The sequence below is a fragment of the Amblyomma americanum genome, chromosome 8 (assembly GCF_052857255.1).
Source record: "Amblyomma americanum isolate KBUSLIRL-KWMA chromosome 8, ASM5285725v1, whole genome shotgun sequence".
In the NCBI taxonomy this organism is placed as follows: domain Eukaryota; kingdom Metazoa; phylum Arthropoda; class Arachnida; order Ixodida; family Ixodidae; genus Amblyomma; species Amblyomma americanum.
The window spans coordinates 4,627,337-4,644,412 of NC_135504.1; the positions used below are offsets into that span (position 1 = coordinate 4,627,337).

General features: G+C 44.7%; 2 protein-coding genes across 2 annotated transcripts; both read left to right on the forward strand.

The window, feature by feature from the left end:
- Positions 1–111: 111 nt before the first annotated feature.
- Positions 112–11,293, forward strand: LOC144101620 (uncharacterized). Its single transcript, XM_077634762.1, has 7 exons — positions 112–563; positions 1,535–1,688; positions 3,540–3,629; positions 5,951–6,195; positions 8,213–8,291; positions 10,068–10,298; positions 11,229–11,293. Exons 1-7 carry the CDS (start codon positions 399–401, stop codon positions 11,291–11,293), a joined length of 1,029 nt encoding a protein of 342 aa, XP_077490888.1. The 5' UTR covers positions 112–398.
- Positions 11,294–11,660: 367 nt separating this feature from the next.
- LOC144101621 (uncharacterized) lies at positions 11,661–16,757 on the forward strand. The gene is made up of 3 exons (XM_077634763.1): positions 11,661–11,870; positions 13,719–13,880; positions 15,689–16,757. Exons 1-3 carry the CDS (start codon positions 11,769–11,771, stop codon positions 16,037–16,039), a joined length of 615 nt encoding a protein of 204 aa, XP_077490889.1. The 5' UTR covers positions 11,661–11,768; the 3' UTR covers positions 16,040–16,757.
- The last annotated feature ends 319 nt before the right edge of the window (positions 16,758–17,076 follow it).

The following is a 17,076-nucleotide window of genomic DNA, read 5'->3' on the forward strand; positions in this document are numbered from 1 at the left end:
ATTTTCACACTCTTATACAAAGGCTGCGGCGATGTATGAGTGCTCCAAGGCAGCAGCAAGTGTGCGCGCCGTCGCGGTTTCGAATCTCACTTAAGGCCATAAGCATGTTTCGTTCTACTAAGTGTCCTCGTCATGGTATCGCAATAATAGCTTACAAATAACGCCTGGAAGTTCTTGTTGTGCGGTTCAAATTAAGGAAAGAAGCTCGGGTACAAATTTTGCTCTAGGTTGCCCCGAACGTCCAGCGGACAGCGGTGACGAGGTCTTCAGCAGGCGATGGCGTGACCAAAAATCAGCACCACGTGTCTAGCGCAGCAGACGGCGAAGAAGAGCTGCTCAAGTCGTGCCTAAAGTATGCGTATAGCTCTCACGATGGCGTGGAAGACATCCTGGCGTTCATGTCCCACTTCAAGTTGGACTTGCATCGTATGACAGACGACCCGAAGGAGGACCCACTGGACCGCATGATTGAGCTGTCCCTCGACTACGGCCTCGACTCTCCGGTGTCCTTTTCCAGGAAATACAACGTCACTGGCGAGGCTTCGGCCCCATTCGCGTTCGAGGTGGGTTGTCATGTGGCTTGAGCTGCTATGGTCAATGAGTTGAAATACTAACACTAGAGAGACAGCGGGCGCCGCGATAGTATTCTGACCCTCTCCGAGTTCTTGCTAACCGTAAGGCCTGCCATTACGGTGACGCCTATGCCTGCCATTTGCAGGCAGGCAGAGGCTCCTATGGAGATCTAATGCGATGTATAATCACAAGCCAACAGCTTTGTTTTTTATATGGTGTGTTTCTATCCGGTACCATGATGCCCTCTATTGCAAAAAAACTTCAGCGTCCGGCCTCATTCCTGCATCGTTCCATTGATTTGGGTCACTCGACGTACTCTAAGGCACTTTATATTGAGATTTCATGCTTGGTCAAGCGGTGTACCGCTAAGTGTTTGTTCCTTTTTGTGCAAGCCATCTTGGCAGTACAATACGATCATTGTGAGCACCTTCTTGTGGTCCTGTGTTGGTTTTCGCTGTTTTTTTTGCTAGAGAAAATGAGAATGCCACTGCGGATTTCACCCCCCCCCCCCCCCCCCCCCGCGCACCCCCTCTCAACGGCTTTACTGTCGTGATTGCAATGTTTTGTTGCAAAAACTTCAAATACTTAGGACAGAGATCTGGCATTTCGAATGCGCTCCTTGGCTGAGCTGGAAGGTATCGCTCCTGATATCTTAAACCACAGGCAGATGAAATTCTAGTGCACACACGACTACCAGATGGCTGATGCGCGCGCTTGAAGCTGTAACAGACAACCATCACACTAGAGAAGAGCTTGATTGTCTGCTATTACACATCAGTGTCCGACAGCCTTAATTTTGCGCCTCTTCTGCTATTTTGCAAGTCACAACCCGGATTTCAGTGAGGATGTGAAGCTATAATTTGAGCGACTCAAGTAGAGAGGGTACAAGCTAGAGATAGAAGCTAGCATTGTATCGTTTGAAAACTTCTGCAAAATATTTTACCTACATCTTCTTCCTCAGATTACCCTGAACGCTGAAGTTAAAGAATTCCTTAGTGCGCTTCAGTCCCTAGACGAAGAGGATATTGAAGACTTTTACCAGCTACTCCTCTCTCGGTACGCACTGCTTAATGACAGTGATGTAGCGAAGCACCTGATGGATGCAGATGATGAAAGTGAGTATGTTGATACATTCTCTCTGATGAGCACCTAGCTGAGTACTTTTCTTTCTTTTTAAAGGTTGCCCGCTGTGATGGCTGCACTCGAATAACCATGCCTAGCACATTTAAATTCACTGGAGCTTTATTTACTCCATAAAAAACTATGGGTGCTTGTATTTAACCCAAACAAACACACGGTGGCATTTATTTAGCAAAGGCGAGTGTTTCGGCCATGCGCAAGTAAGTTGAATTGCGAAGTATAACACGTAAAACCAAGATAAAATTAATGTCTTTGGTTTAGTAAAACAATAACTGTCGGGCCTGCTGGTGCAGTCTAGGATGCCACGAAAAGTACCTGCGAAATAAAAGCAGAAAAACAAAGAAATGTGGGTGACAAGGCGAGACGCTCGAATTTAAATGTGCCTCTTCGAAACAAACATCGCCCCAAAACACTTTCCAGGCATTCGCAGTTCTATCAACTTCGCCACATTCACGGGTCTTCGCGTTAGCTTCGGGGCAGTCTCTAGAAGCGCTTATGCAGGGTATGTCCTTTGCAATTGCCTTTTACTTCTGCCAGCGTATTTCGTGCACTCGCTCTACATTTTGTATATTAGCAGCGCAGTAATTATTGCAATGTACAGCAACATTTTATCGCCCTTTGGCTAATAGTGGCACGAACTGGAGCTTTGCTGCATTTTCCTTTCCTTCAAGGAAGGGTCACTAAAAGTGCTTTTGTAGTTTATGAAGACATTCCTTGCTGCCATAGTGTTTCTCAGTGGCGCTTAGTATACCGCAATAAGCCAGTCGGCTTCCAAGACTACGCTCTCTATGTGGGGCGCTACGTCACGCACAGCGCTTTTATGAGAAACTTTCGGTGTTCGGGTGCGGAGTACGAGCATGAAAAGAACTAATAACATGAGTTAAATATTCGCGCCAAACTATTTTAATATGCATTCTGCTTGCCAAATGTTACTGGGGAATGGTGGGTTGTTTCTTAGCGGCGTAGCAAAGTACTTATGGCAGCCCTTAAGCTCTGAATGTGCGTAAAGTAAGGAGAACCCTTGTACTCGCTTTTTTACTCCTTTCGGTCTTTAGGGGTGCCGAAAAGGCTCCGTTATACAGCTGAGAGCAAAAACTGTAGCTCGGTTAGAGGGTACATAGGCTGTAACTAAAGCACACAAAAGAGATATTGCTGCTTAATTTGCACAGAGCGCTCATGTGGATAAAAGCTCAATCGCCGTGCCATGGTTACGCGGCACTCATGGTGCTACCGTGAAGTGCAATTTTACTTTTTTCGCGGTAATCGAATATATACCTTATAAATACAACATTTTTGAACACAGGGCACAATAACAGCAGGAAACAAATTTAATCGATACAAGCAACTTTTACCATTGTTCTAAAACCTTCCGCTGCAGCGTTATCTGGAGTTTAGCTCGGGTGCCTGCATCATCGTTCATGAATGTTGGCTACCGTGCGCATAGCACAGTTTTCTTTTTTTGAGCATGAGCAAGAACCAACGCACTAAACTTGCGTCGGTGAGAAAACATTTGTCCTCAGCAAAGTACAGGCCACGGTAAATGGACGCAATTAAAATCTCAACTTTACCTCACATTCATACCTTCTCTACAACATTGAACTCGTACCCACTTGGACTAAGATGTGTTGCTTAAGCAAAGCAGGACGCCGTAGGGAAGTGTTCCAGGAAATATGCCGAAACTGCAGCTGTGGAGCACTAACGTAAAACTTCCCTCGCGGGGAAGAAAGAGACATTTACTTGCGGAGAAAGCATTTTGTTACGCGCCGGGTTTGCCCCACGGTTTTGCTTGTTCGCTAAGGAGATTATAGTTTGTGTTTGAAATTCAGTTGCAGACTTCTTGAACGAGACCGCGGATAATAGACGACCATCCAGATTGAGCATCGCAGACTTGGCCAACTTCACAGCTGTCACAACAGGTCAGTGCATGTCGACGCTTGCAACAACCTCCACCATTTCACGTATTAAGAGTAAAGCTCTTGCCATGACTCAAATCTCAGCAGTAAATACCACTTCAGATGGAGTATGAAGAACGGTTTAATTTTTTTAATTGTAGTATATAGCGTCGGTCTTGTCTGCCCCTGAGGACCAATTCTGTAAACAATACATGTTTGTGACGCTTTTTTCTATTGCGATCGCACTTGAGCTCTATGCAGAGTTTCTGAAAATCAAAAATAGCGGTTACAAAATTTCATGGTCGGTGGGTTTCGTGGCGTCGACCCGGAGCGGTTTTACTTCCAAGCATAATTCGCAGCTATACTCAACTATCTCTCACTTGACTGCGCGTCAGCAACCTTTATGAAAAGGTCACCTTTATTTCTCTTTTCTTGAACATTTATCGTTTTATTGTTCTCCCTCTTTAAATGGACTGCAGAAGTCGAAGCAGGTTATAAAATTGTCTCAGCCTTTTTTCAATAAATTTAAATAATGTGTCGGTTAATAGAGAGACATGAGAGAGATCTATGTGTCGCAATGGGCGTAGTCATGCCGATGATGATGATGAATAAATAATGTATCGGCCTATTGCCGATACATTTCTTGCTTCATGCCCTAGCTGTCCCGTAAAAAATAATGGTGGTCAAGCGCCTATTTTAAAAATGCATTACATGTCATTCATATGAGCATATTCGCTCCTAGCCGCCTTATGCAGCATGATAGCGTTCTGAAAACAGACCAGAGCAGGTTCGGGCAGATAAAATTAGCTGAGACTTACCCTGTAGCCTGTCAGATATAGGGCTTGAAAATAACGATAGAACGCTTCAATTCATCTGTTGGCAATTTTCTGCGATTCTTTCAAATGCCGACGTCTCTCAATCACATTCGTTCAGTCTAGAAGTTTACCATTGCGGTACGAACAATAAATGGAGGTCATTGGACCGGGACTGAAAACGTTGGATCCAAATCATATCTTCTGCGGCACATCAGGGTTGACATGTCCAAAAAGAGATGCGCAGACACCAGCCACAAAGTCAGCTTTTCTACGACGCACTCTACTCACAGCTATCGGCTGAGCTAGAAGTCGTTGCACCACTTTTTCAGCGATTAGGGTAGATGAAGAACGCACGCAATTATTTGTTCTAAAATGTGATGAAAGACTAACAAAAATATGCGTCTAGATGTTTACTTTTGTGGTAATAAAAGTTTCAGCGAGAGCGGATGTGCGACCGAATGCTGATGCCAGTAGGTTTGATTCGTCACGCTGTTTAAGCATGTGCTGTCGGGTAAGCGATATGGGGTAGGCATACGCCACGCCCACTCCCAAACGGATGCTCGTAGATATGCAACCCATCGACTGAGATATAGTTAGAGATACGGCGGCTGTGGGAATAAGGTGTGGACAGTGTTGGAGTACCCAGGTGCAGTGCACAATCAACTATTTTAGGACGACGTGAGGTGTATACGTTTGTGTAGTGTGTTGGGGATTTATGGCGCGCAGCAAGGTGTTGCGTCTCAGGGTGACCTTGTTAAGTAGGGCGTTTGGCCAAGTTGTACGACATAGGGTGTGGCGATACGGCAGGCGCAGACGACGCCCATGAAAGTAATTCTGAGGACCGCTACCCATAGAGCTGTCACCGTGAAATTTCAACTTGATCTCTAGGGGTTATTCAAATTTTTTCTACGAGTAATTGCTCGTGGACTGCGTTCGCATTCGGCAGTGCGAAGCACTCACTGGTCGTCACCCGGATTTTTCGATGGGGTCCAATGCACTTGGTACAAGCACGCAATAAAGGGTGGCGCCACATGGCAACAACACTCCGGCGAGGAATATTGTGACGCCAAGATTTCGCTCCTCTGTAATCAGGAATAACTTTTTGCAGTATTCCTGTAGAAGCTAAGTTAGTGAGCTCTTAGTTGAAGACCTGTATGGTTGGCTACTGAGAATGTGAAAGCACCAGGATTATGGAAGCTGACGTTTCACGCTCTATATTCTTTTGCACTGCCACACAACATCGGCAGGCAACACCGCCACCGAAGGGTACCTTCTTTCTTTTTTTTTGCGCGTGCTATATTATAGTTGTTTTCAAAGCACTCCCATCGCGTATTGCTGCTACTGCCGATAAGCGGGTTTCAGGACTTGTCAAGCGGCTTCTGCAGCTTTTTTCCTCAAACCTGACCGTTCTCGACATGTATATTGCTAACGGAGATAAAGGACTTACTAATTTATCTTCGGAAGCGTTGAAACTTTACTACATTGTAAGCGTGCGGAATTGAGTGCTCACGCAGTTATCTGGATCCGCAGACCGGTGGCGAGAGCTCCTCTCTCGGTTCTTGGGTTCTGTGCCGGATCAATACGATTATGTGGACGCAATCGAGGAGGCCGTGGTCTTCCTTGCCTACCTGTCGCAGCCCAGCGAACGACTTGGGATGAGACGTGTTCTGGCGTGGCACGTGCTGCGGTACCTCGTCGGGCCAAAGGAGGATTTCCTGTGTGAGCTGAACCGGTCACGAGGCGCAGGAGACATTCCCGACGACAATGTCTTCATAGTGAGGGTGTTAACTGGCATTCATTACCGCATGCGACAACAATGGATTATGTTATAAGGGAGTAATTACTGATTGGAATCCACCCAAGCCCAGCCAAACGGCTATTAAGGAAAGCTTTAGAGTCTGCTCAGAAAAATCGCAGGTACAGAGAAATATCTCCTGGTCCGCTTTGCTTTCCTTTGTCGCCGTATGGCTGCGCCTGGGTGGATGGCGATCAGTGATTACTCGCTTATTACAAATCTACTCCACCTTTGGTGTTTCTCCTAAAAAATGTGGCCAACGGATCATGTTCAGACAACACAGCCGAGCATTCACTTGGTAAACACCTGTTGTGGGATGCACGCAAGTGCTGGTCAGTTAGTCAATAAGTCAAGTAAAACTTGGCGTTTCTTTTAAGCTTTTCAGCACAAGCGTGATAAACGCTTATGGTATCATTCACGGAAGAGAAGCGTGTACTGCTCGATTTTAAGTAAGCTGTGTGGGAAGAAGGCACCTGCTAAATCGCTTAAGGCGCACGAATCACGTGATGTGCAATTTTGATCATTGATCATTGATTTACCCAGTCTAGTGCAACTTTTTGATATTTCATTCTTGAAAAAAGTGTGGAATATCGTAAAAGAGCGTTACTAACTTATTATTTCGGATGGCTTAACCTTCCGATGCGTAGAAAAACCTAGCTTATAAAAATTTTTTCGGTGACTTCGCCGAATATTTACGACTACCATATTAAGGCCAATGGGGTACATATTTAACAACAAATGGCAGAAAACTCCAAACGACATAACGGGGATCTGTGTATTTATAGATTGTTATGGTGCAATGTTTTGATATGCAAAAAAATGCATTCACTGAAAACTTCTCCTTGAAACATGCGCTCCTCGAGAATTTTCGGGCATGTCAATCGCGTAAACAAAATTAATGTTCAATAAATCTTTCGGATTTCAAGCGTGGCTTTCAGTGTTTGCGGCGAAGGCTTCTTTCTGAAACCTTTCCTTCGTGCGCGCGCGCGGTAAAGCGGTTCACACTCTTTGCACGAGTCAAAATAATTGTACACAACCGCCAGTGGCACTATATGTATCAACAGTGACCATGGTAGCGCGAGAAGGTTTCTCTGACACTAAGGTCCAAGAGCTCACTCAGATATACCTTCGTCGTCTTTCCCGTATGCGCTCATTGCATAATTTTCTGCAGCATTTTGCTCTGGAAATCAAGAATGGTAGCACCCGTTTTGTTTTTCTAAGAACCGCTCAGAGAACAAATTTTCTCCCAGTTGCTTGTCTGGCCTGCTCGCAAGCCACTGTCCTGACATCGTGAGAATATATCGATGAATAGAGAACGGGCTGTGGACAGTGTTATGGTCGCGTGCTGAAGATGGGCTAAAGAGGCTAAACAGGCTAAAGAGCGTGAACAGAAGTCCTCCCATCTACGCCTGCCCTGTCTCGCTTTGTTAATTCTCAACACTTAGCTCGAGCATTCACTCGTTAAACAAAAGGACAATTACTGAAGGAAATCTCAGGCAAAGATTACCATTGAAACTCGGCACGAATTGTAACAATGTTAAAAAATCCTGTTGACCTAGTGCCTGATATCAAAAGTGCCAAATAATCATTCCCGGTTTTCAAGCCCAAACAGCTGTAAAAAATAGCTGTAGAATGTGTTGTGGTGAACTTCGCTTCCGTTTACCTTCAACACAGCGTGGGACAGACTTCAAGAGCTTGACAGGAGAACAAGTTGAACTCCAGGAGGTGGTCACCACATTCACGAAGACACGCTTTAATCCGAAAGATACTCCTGTATACTATTTTGTGCAACGGCTAATTGATGATTTGGCTTTTGTAACTGGGTTTGGTGTGAGGCTATAGCTCCTCGCGCCTACTGGTGGCAAGCTCATTATTGCACTGCTGCTCCTAGACCACTGAAGGAGAGAACAAAGCAGATGCTTGTACCGAGAGGTTCCCAACGCGACTTATGGTATCAAAAAGGTCATTGAGACCCTGTTTTCCGTGTTGTTGTTTAGCCAACTCCAGAGGGAAAGTGCGGTGGCTTGGTAGCCAAAGTAAGCGGCGTTCCATACAGATCCCTGGATTTGCTGGAAGGTGAGTTCAGGACTAGTCCTTTTGCTCATATGTCGCATAAATGATAATTATTTAGTTTATGATTCGCTGGATCAAGTAGAAATACTAGTTACATTACACTTCTGAGTCGTTTGCTTTTTCTCTGGAATAGCGTATGTTAAGACTGAAAGTGCCATCAGCGTCTTCTGTCAACCCCAGCGCCAAAATTCACTGGATAACTCGCAGCAGTGTTCGCAAAGGAGGAGAAGACTGCTTGATACGTTTGTTTCAAAATTCTTCCATCGAACCGCCTTTATAGACAGCGAAATGAGAAAAATTTAACACTCAACTTAAGCGTCCATTCTGATCCGAGCGCTTTTAGCCTTTCGCACTTTTCTTGTACGCCATTTATATGAGAGGCTTCCGTAGGTAAAAATTAACATAAGCTTTTCTGTACCAAATTACCTACATCATGCTAAGGGTTCTAAAACCCAATGACAGGATAGCTCCATAACTTAGTGCCGCCGCGGTGGCTCAGTGGTTATGGGGCTCGGCTGCTGACCCGAAAGACGCGGGTTCGATCTCGGCCGCGGCGGTTGCATTTCGATGGGGGGCGAAATGCCAGAGGCCCGTGTACTGTGCGATGTCAGTGCACGTTAAAGAACCCCAAGTCGGCGAAATTTACGGAGCCCGTTACTACGGCGTCCCTCATAGCCTGAGTTGATTTAAGACATTATATTCTCATAAACTATACTAAGCTAAGCTATAGCTTCATAATTCATCTTCCGGGGATAAGAAATAAATCTTTTCAAAGAGAGCTACGTGCGATGAAATGCTGGTAATATGCCAAAAAATAATTTCGGCATTCATAATTATCTCAGACAGATTTTTCTCCCGCCGGAATATTTTGACTGTGTAATATTTCACAAAAAAAGTGAAATAAAATGCACTACTTGTTAAAAACTCAGTTATCCGTGTCAGAAAATAAACATGAACAGCATACAAAAACTGTTTTCTTACAAAGCTTATGCGACCACAAAAAAAAAACAGAGAGAGTAGCTCTCGTCGTTAACCGTTTAGTATACCAAAATCAGTTAATAAGCTGTTTAGCCGCTGAAGCTAACGTACATGTTCATATTGTAAACATATATCTAATCGATAAACAGAGGCAGAATTACGAGGCAGTCTCCAAAAAGCCTCGAACTCCCCGCTTGTATAGGTTGACCCCCACCCCGCCGTGACCGTGATCAGCATCATCCAATACAAGCGGAGCTTTGAAACTGTTTTAAGACTGTCAATAGATTGAGAGCGTTCAGTAAAACGGCCGCTGGGCTATTAAATTTAGCAAAATTCTAGCATGAGCGCGCTTTTAAATGTTTGCTTTGGAAGTACAGCCTGTGTCCCTGTAATTATGCATGCAAGGATGTGACGATCCGCGCAAAACTCCATCAGGCATGAAGCTGCTTTTGATGTAGCATGCCTTATGCTGGTGGCGTAGGGCGATAGGTGCAGCTAATAACGGTTTCTCTTTCACTTCCGTAGATAGCAGTAAAGAAACCCTTTACGGGACAGCTTCGTCACACCAGGGGCGGAGCTTCCCGGTGATAGCCACAGGCTTGGAAGCGAATGAGGTGGATGGATGAAACTTTGGAGGGGAATATCTTCTAACACGCTCATGTAAGGAGCAAGAAGATAGGGACGTGGACAATAACTGTATGAAATCGACCCCTATAACCGGAACACGCAATTGTTTGGCATCGTCAAATTGCTCTCCGTGCTGTCAATTTAGGCATTATTCACGCTTCCCTCAATCCCCAGGCGCCGACGGTGTCCCTATTCAAACCATTGCGGACATGACCCACCTCATGGCAGAGTTCCAGGATGCCGTGGCATCTGTATTCAGAGAGCACACTTGCAATACCACTGACGCCACTGCGATCGGCAACGTCTCGACTGCTGCAGTGGCCGCCAAGAGGAATAACGTGGCCTTGTTCCCGGGCAAGACGCACAGCCGGGCGCATCGCAGAGATGTTTTCACAGCTTTCAGCGGTTTGAGCAAGGTTGCTACCACATTTTATCGTAAACCACGTGCAGCGAATACATAGAGAACGTTTTCAAATTGGGAACTGCACTCTCTCAACTGAGAAACCTAGGAGGAAGGCCATTATTTGCCTTTAGTGCCTCGTGTTATGCCCGATGCCGTTGTCGGCGTACTGTGCAGATTTTTTTTTTCTTCTAATAGCGTCTGTACACTGAAAACGCCGAGATAGTGCGGTGAATTCTGTCCTTTTCGGTCTCGGGTTTTGGCAGTCCGTTACACGTATCACCTTTTGCAAAGGAACCAGACAACACGGTTTGTTTTTAATCGTGTAGTAGAACATTAGTGGCACCCGCATTACTTAAGCTCTGCATCTCTTGAACATAGCTTGAACTCTTGCGCTCACCGCTCGACGTCTTTTGGCTTTTAGGTGTGCTGTAAGGTGTCTAATACAATGCTGAGAAGCGAACTCCGCTACCTGGCTACTTTTTAGAAACGACTGCTTTTAGGACCGCGTTGCTTTTGAGTGGTACAAAAGAACAGCCGCTTTACAAGACATTCATATAGTTTTCTAAATAACAAGAAATGTATTTAGGAGAGCTTGCTCTGCTATTTCTAACATTCTGGAAAATGCTTTGATCAAACATATCACTCGCAAGTTTATCAAAACAGCACATGAAAGAACAAAGTTGTATGACCGCGACCAATATAAGTATTTTACTTAAAGTGGATTTGCAACACATATTGAGCAAAGCATATAAACTGACTCATCGCTACAGTATGCTGTCATGAACATCTGAGGAAAATAATACTCTCCTACATGCAGAAGAAAATTCGCAATCGCGCTCTAAATTTGGCGACTACTTCCCAGAGACTTTTCAAACTGAGTTCACGCATTCACATATTCCTAAACAATGGGCTGCGGCGCGTTGGCATTTCAGGAAGCTCCGTGTGCCGCGTAATTCCCAAGCGCATTCGCAGCACGGCATTGCGGCTATGTGGTTGAGGCCAGCGGAGATGCGCCGACCTCTGAGCGTGCAAAATGTGTGTGGAGGCGATAGTCAGCGCGAAAGATGCTGAAATTAAAATTTTAACTGCAGATAACTCCTCTCCACCCAGCCCATTTAAAAACTTATTTCTAAAGAACATTTGTAAAGCGGCATCGTTTACCATTCCAGGCATAACATGACTTTAGTCAAAAGCTTGCGGGCTCCTCAAATATCGGGCTCCTCAGACTGCCTGACATGGGTACGCATCACATTATTGCGCCCCACATAGGTTCAGAGGGTATATGGATATGTGAAATGGCTGATCTCAGCCTAACTAATATCTAACTGATATCAGCCAAACGGTGCTCACAGAATGCCAGTGGGCTGAAAGAGGATCTGGCGACAAGCAAGAGAAGCTTTCCGCTGGCATGGCTCCGGCGTCTCCGCGCCTGGCACTCCCTGCCGCCGCTGGTGCAGGCACTGCTTCCTGCCATGACATCGGTGGCCAATGTGGCACAGCCGGCTGCCTTATTCCGGCCTCCCTACTATGACGTCACAGCTCCACCGGCGTACAACTTCGCCGCACTGGGGCAGGTACGATAACCAGGAGGTTTGAATGTGTTGGTTAATTATTTGCGGCATCGGAAATCTGCGGCTAACGAGGTTGTCTGAAGAGATGACTGGTTATATTATGGGCTCCTTCTTGGGGGCAGCAGGAAGATTTTTACTAACAGGCATTGCTCACAGTACAAATATTGCTTTCGATGAAATGAAAAAAAAGTAAAAGAAAGTGAACTGACATATTGTTCAGCGACGCTTTCTTCTCCTTTTCTGAAGAGCTGACAACAAAGTGATCCAGGCTGGTTGGTTTAGCACTCGAACATAAAAAACCGCGAAAAACTGGGCAAGAAAGAAACGAACGAACCGATCAGCTCTTCTTTTTAGCTTACTAAACATTCCTCTGCCTAGAAGCTTGTACAAGGCTCAAATGATCGACCAAAAAGAGATGAGTACATTAGAACCTTCCTTCAGAGAATGGAAAGGCTTAAATAGAACGCACTCGATGAGCCCCGCGTCACAGTTTTAAGGTGTGTTTCGGGACCGTTCTGCATGACATCAAAGAACATTTTCTATCCTTCTTTGTGACAGCTTTGCTGCTTTGTTATGTCTTGGGGGAGGAGAAAGACAACATGCTTCCCAAATAATAAACGCACAATTAAATAAAAAAAAGAAATAATATATTTGAAGAACTTAGAGGACTGTAAGTGCAATAAGTGCACAACTAATGTGGAGGGATCTTTTAGTGCGCTAACACGTATAGTGACCATTCTCCGCATTTAGCCGTTGTGTGGCTTTCAGTTTGTCTGTCTGTCTCTCTGAAGGCTGTTTCATGGCAGACTGCTCATCTGCCCACCAAGTTGCAGGCAACCTGCCCAGGTGTATACATTTACCTCGGGAGGTGAGCATCCTGTCCACTGTGTCAGGCGGCAGCTCAATTAATCGATAGAGGCCATCGCTTGACCGGTGCACCACTGAGCGAGGAGTGGTAAGAAGACTTCTCGGGATCTATGAGCGTAGGGAATGAGCAATTGCGCATATATGCACATTCCATTATCGCTTTTTGAACAACTGCCATCCGTGAACGCTGTATCTGAACACCGGAACGGAAGCGAAAACGGAACTGCTACCTCACGTGATTCTCATTTGGCCTAACTGCGCAAATCAACCACGATTTTTTTTCCGTTCGAAATAATAGCAAAACGTTCGTTCAAGGTGCTGTCTCTGAACACTAAGTTGTGTAACATATTTTTGAACCACTAGTCGTGGCGAATAAAAGTACCGTAGATGAAGAATTCTTCGAAATTTTGGTGGATGCGAGATAGGTGTGATAGTTCAGTGGTAGTTTTAACAGCTCGATTGCTTGAACAGCTTTTCAGTAAATATGAAGCTGTTTGAAAAAAAAATCTTGAGTTTTGCTGGGCGTGCGTACGCCTGACTTGAAGTGCCAACAACGCGGAGCTCATTTAGTGCTTTGTACCAACAAATTAGCACAGCTCTTCGACACCTCCCTCACACTGGCTCGTCATATTTGAAATGATACAAAGTCAGGATACAGTCGACGACACAGGACGACCGCGGCATGTTTGTCTACGGTGATATTTGTTACTCTTTTACAATCCAAACTATCATTTCAAATAGTCGCATGCATCAACAAGCCAGCTCTCTTACATTTATTTATTGCCCCGGATTACCACAGAGCCATTCTGAAGCCTGCTGGTACGGAAAAGGATGCATGTCTGCTGGATTGCAGTACACAACTAAACTTCGTTTTCAGACAAACGGCGGAAGTGTCGCTTCCACTGAAGAACCGATACCCAACAGACTAAGAGTGATTTTTTCGACTAAACGGCCCTAATATAAAGAATTTTGCGTTTAACTTAGAACTGTTCACCTGCACAAGTGATCGCACAAGTGATGACGCACGAAATTGTAGAGCGGTGCCACGAAGACCCGGCAGTGGCTGAACGCTGGCGGCGATTCTGGGAGCACACGGACACCGTCGACGCCGACAGCATATACTGCCTGCGTGCCGGCCACGTTAAGGTGGGGTGCCCTTGTCGTCCCTTATCTACACTTAGTCGTTGACATCAAGCGTCTCTATTTTCATCGCTAAGTTTCTAAAGTGAAACCAGTGGCTCCGCCCTTAGAAAAATTTCTTTAGACAGTCTGTGGACTGCCTATATACTTTTCCCTACAAAGTCTGTAGCCTCTATAGACAACCCTAGAGAAGAGCCTATAGGCGACGCAAATCCTACAGACAGTCAGTCTATAGACAGTCTTAAGATTTATTGCCATACACTTTTAATAGAGTATTGTCTATTCACAGTCTATAGATTGTGAATAGAAAAAAGAAATATCTATAGGAAGGCCATATAGTCTGCAAGAAGTCTGTAGACTCTCTATAGACCATTTCTGTAAGGCGCGTGAAGGCAAAATTCTAAACATGACCTCTGAAGGATGTTTTGAACAAAAATTTAGTCTTAACAAATGAAATCGGTCAAAATGGCACAAAAATGTAGAGTTAGAGGAAAAATATGGGAGTGGTCTTTAGCTGCGGTGACACAAGAAGAGATGTGCTCTCAGAGGCTAGAGCCCGCTGAACAGATGTAATTTGAAGGGCAGACGTAATGCCCCAGCGCTGAAAAGTAGCTTGAGGTTTGATATGGGATGTAAATATGCACAGGCGCTTCAACGTGACATATGAACACGCACAGTATGGTTATCCCCTGAGAAAAGGGCATGTGGCTGCTTATTCAATTTTATCGGATATCTCAAAATATCGAAAACTCATTCGGGTCATTCACCCAGCTCCATGTTCCTGTGTTTACTTAGTTATATATATATATATATATATATATATATATATATATATATATATATATATATATATATATATATATATATATATATATATATATATATATATATATATATATATATATATATATATATATATAGGGTTAAGGAAATGAGGGACACGTTTTTGACAAACATATGAAGGGAGCCAACAGTCACCGAAACCAAGGTGCATAAGGGAATGTTTCTATATATATATATATATATATATATATATATATATATATATATATATATATATATATATATATATATATATATATATTAAACTGTAGTGCTGATCAGGGGGAGAATATTACTTGGAATAATCTTTAGCTTAAAGAACATTACATATACAGCTGCAGAAAAACAACCATGCAGCCAGTGAGATCCGAACCCACAATCTCCGAATATCGCGTCCGGTGCTCTACCAACTGAGCTACAGCGACGGCTGTCCAATCTGCTGCTCTCGCGGGTATTTATGTTTATTGCGTGTAAGCGAACCTTGAGAGTGTTCACCCGCGCCATCCTCCTCGCCCATAGCGGCGGACGTAGCACGTGCTGTATTATATATATATATATATATATATATATATATATATATATATATATATATATATATATATATATATATATATATATATATATATATATTAACTGCGAACTGGAAAGGCTGAAGCATAATGCATTAAGGGATTCAAGAACAAAAACTACAAATGCTCTCGCACCTAGTGTCCTTTTACGCTGAAAAAGAAATCGTACTCCAGTTCACCCAGAGCCCTTGCGTCGTTTTCTAGCTTGTTTGCTATGGTGCCTGAAATGCGATACGGAATGCCAGCGCGATGTATAAAGAGCGCGAAGATCCTATTACGAGTAAAATACACCTTCCAGCATTGCCTAAGCTAGCAAACTTTGAATAAGCCTGCTGCCTCACTTAGCTTCCGCAGTGTTAAGACAGAACAGATTATCAGTTTTCGCGTTTTTATATTTTTTCATTTGTTTTCAATCATTCGCAGAACGACACCTGGCGGCAGACGAGGCTGACCGAGGGTGAGCTGGCCGACAGGGCGACCCTTGAGCAGGCCGTCAGTTCCATGATTGCCTACCTGGCATTCCTGGGTACCCGGCGCCAAGACTTTAACCGCGAGAACGGCCGGATGGGGCAGCTGCCGGGAGTCGAACTCTCAAGCACGCAGCTCTTTTTCGTCCTGCACTGTGCGCTCCGCTACGGAATAGGAGGCGGTGTCCTAACTCTGCCCGCCGATCAGCTCTGCATGGTCGTGTACAACACGCGAAAGCAGACCACGGACAAACCGTGCGCGCAGCTTGGCGGCAGAGAAATTCCGAATGAATGCCGATTTATATGAAGCACCTATTAAAAGAAATGGATAGCGCATGTGTGTGTTTCTTTCAGGCATTCAAAAACATGTTCATTCGAGAACCGAGACAATTACTGCGCCTTCTACTCTCCTGACGCCAATTTTTTTTTTCGACGTCCTCAGCTGCTGAGCACGAGGATGAAAAAACGAGATGGCCACTGAGATCGCCTCAATTATGTAAGACGCCCCTAGCAATCACTACAGCAAGAATGAGAAAATATTTTGACATCCTCGTATATTCGCACGAAATCTGCTCAAGCAGCTGGCGTGTACCATCAGACCTACCTCTTGTGTGCCTGGTTATGAGGGAGTTTTCAAGGATTAGTGATGGATTGGCGGCACAGAGAAGTTCAGAGCGGGGATATTCTGCTTTTTTTTAATTCAACTTCTTTTTTTTCTATTCTCATAACGTACGTGATTTAACATCTTCTGTTAAGTCCCCTGACTTTCTGTTAAGTCCACCTCCTCTGTTAAGGCCACTTCCACCGGTTGTAGTGCTGCCTAGCGTTTGTGTGCAGACTCTGCAGAACTTTCGCTTTCGCGCGGAACTCGATTTGCGTATCTCGTTTGTAATTTGGTCACGTAAGAACAGTGGTAATATATGCTGGCATCATGTCACATATGATGACGTAGGCGCGGCATCTCTACGGGAGCTGCGGATAAGGTGGGGTGCGCGCTGCTCTCGCCTTGGTGCTCAGAGACTGAGGAATGGACTTTATTAGAGGCCAGATCACGCCCTGATATGCGCTTTTCCTCGTGCGGACAAGAGCCAATTGGTGACGTGCGTCGCCTAGACCAGCCACGCCAGTCGGTGGGGAGGAAGGTGGGGAAGAAGAGATGGACATCCTTTCGACTGCGCAGCAGGACAGAAGTGAGACGACAAAATTCACATAGGGCGCGAACAGAGGAACCTCTATTCCACATAAAGCGAAATTTAAAGAACCAATTAAAACAGGAGCTTGTGAAACTGTGAAATAAATTTTGGACGTGAGTTCGTCATGGACACTTTAATATGTATAGGAAGT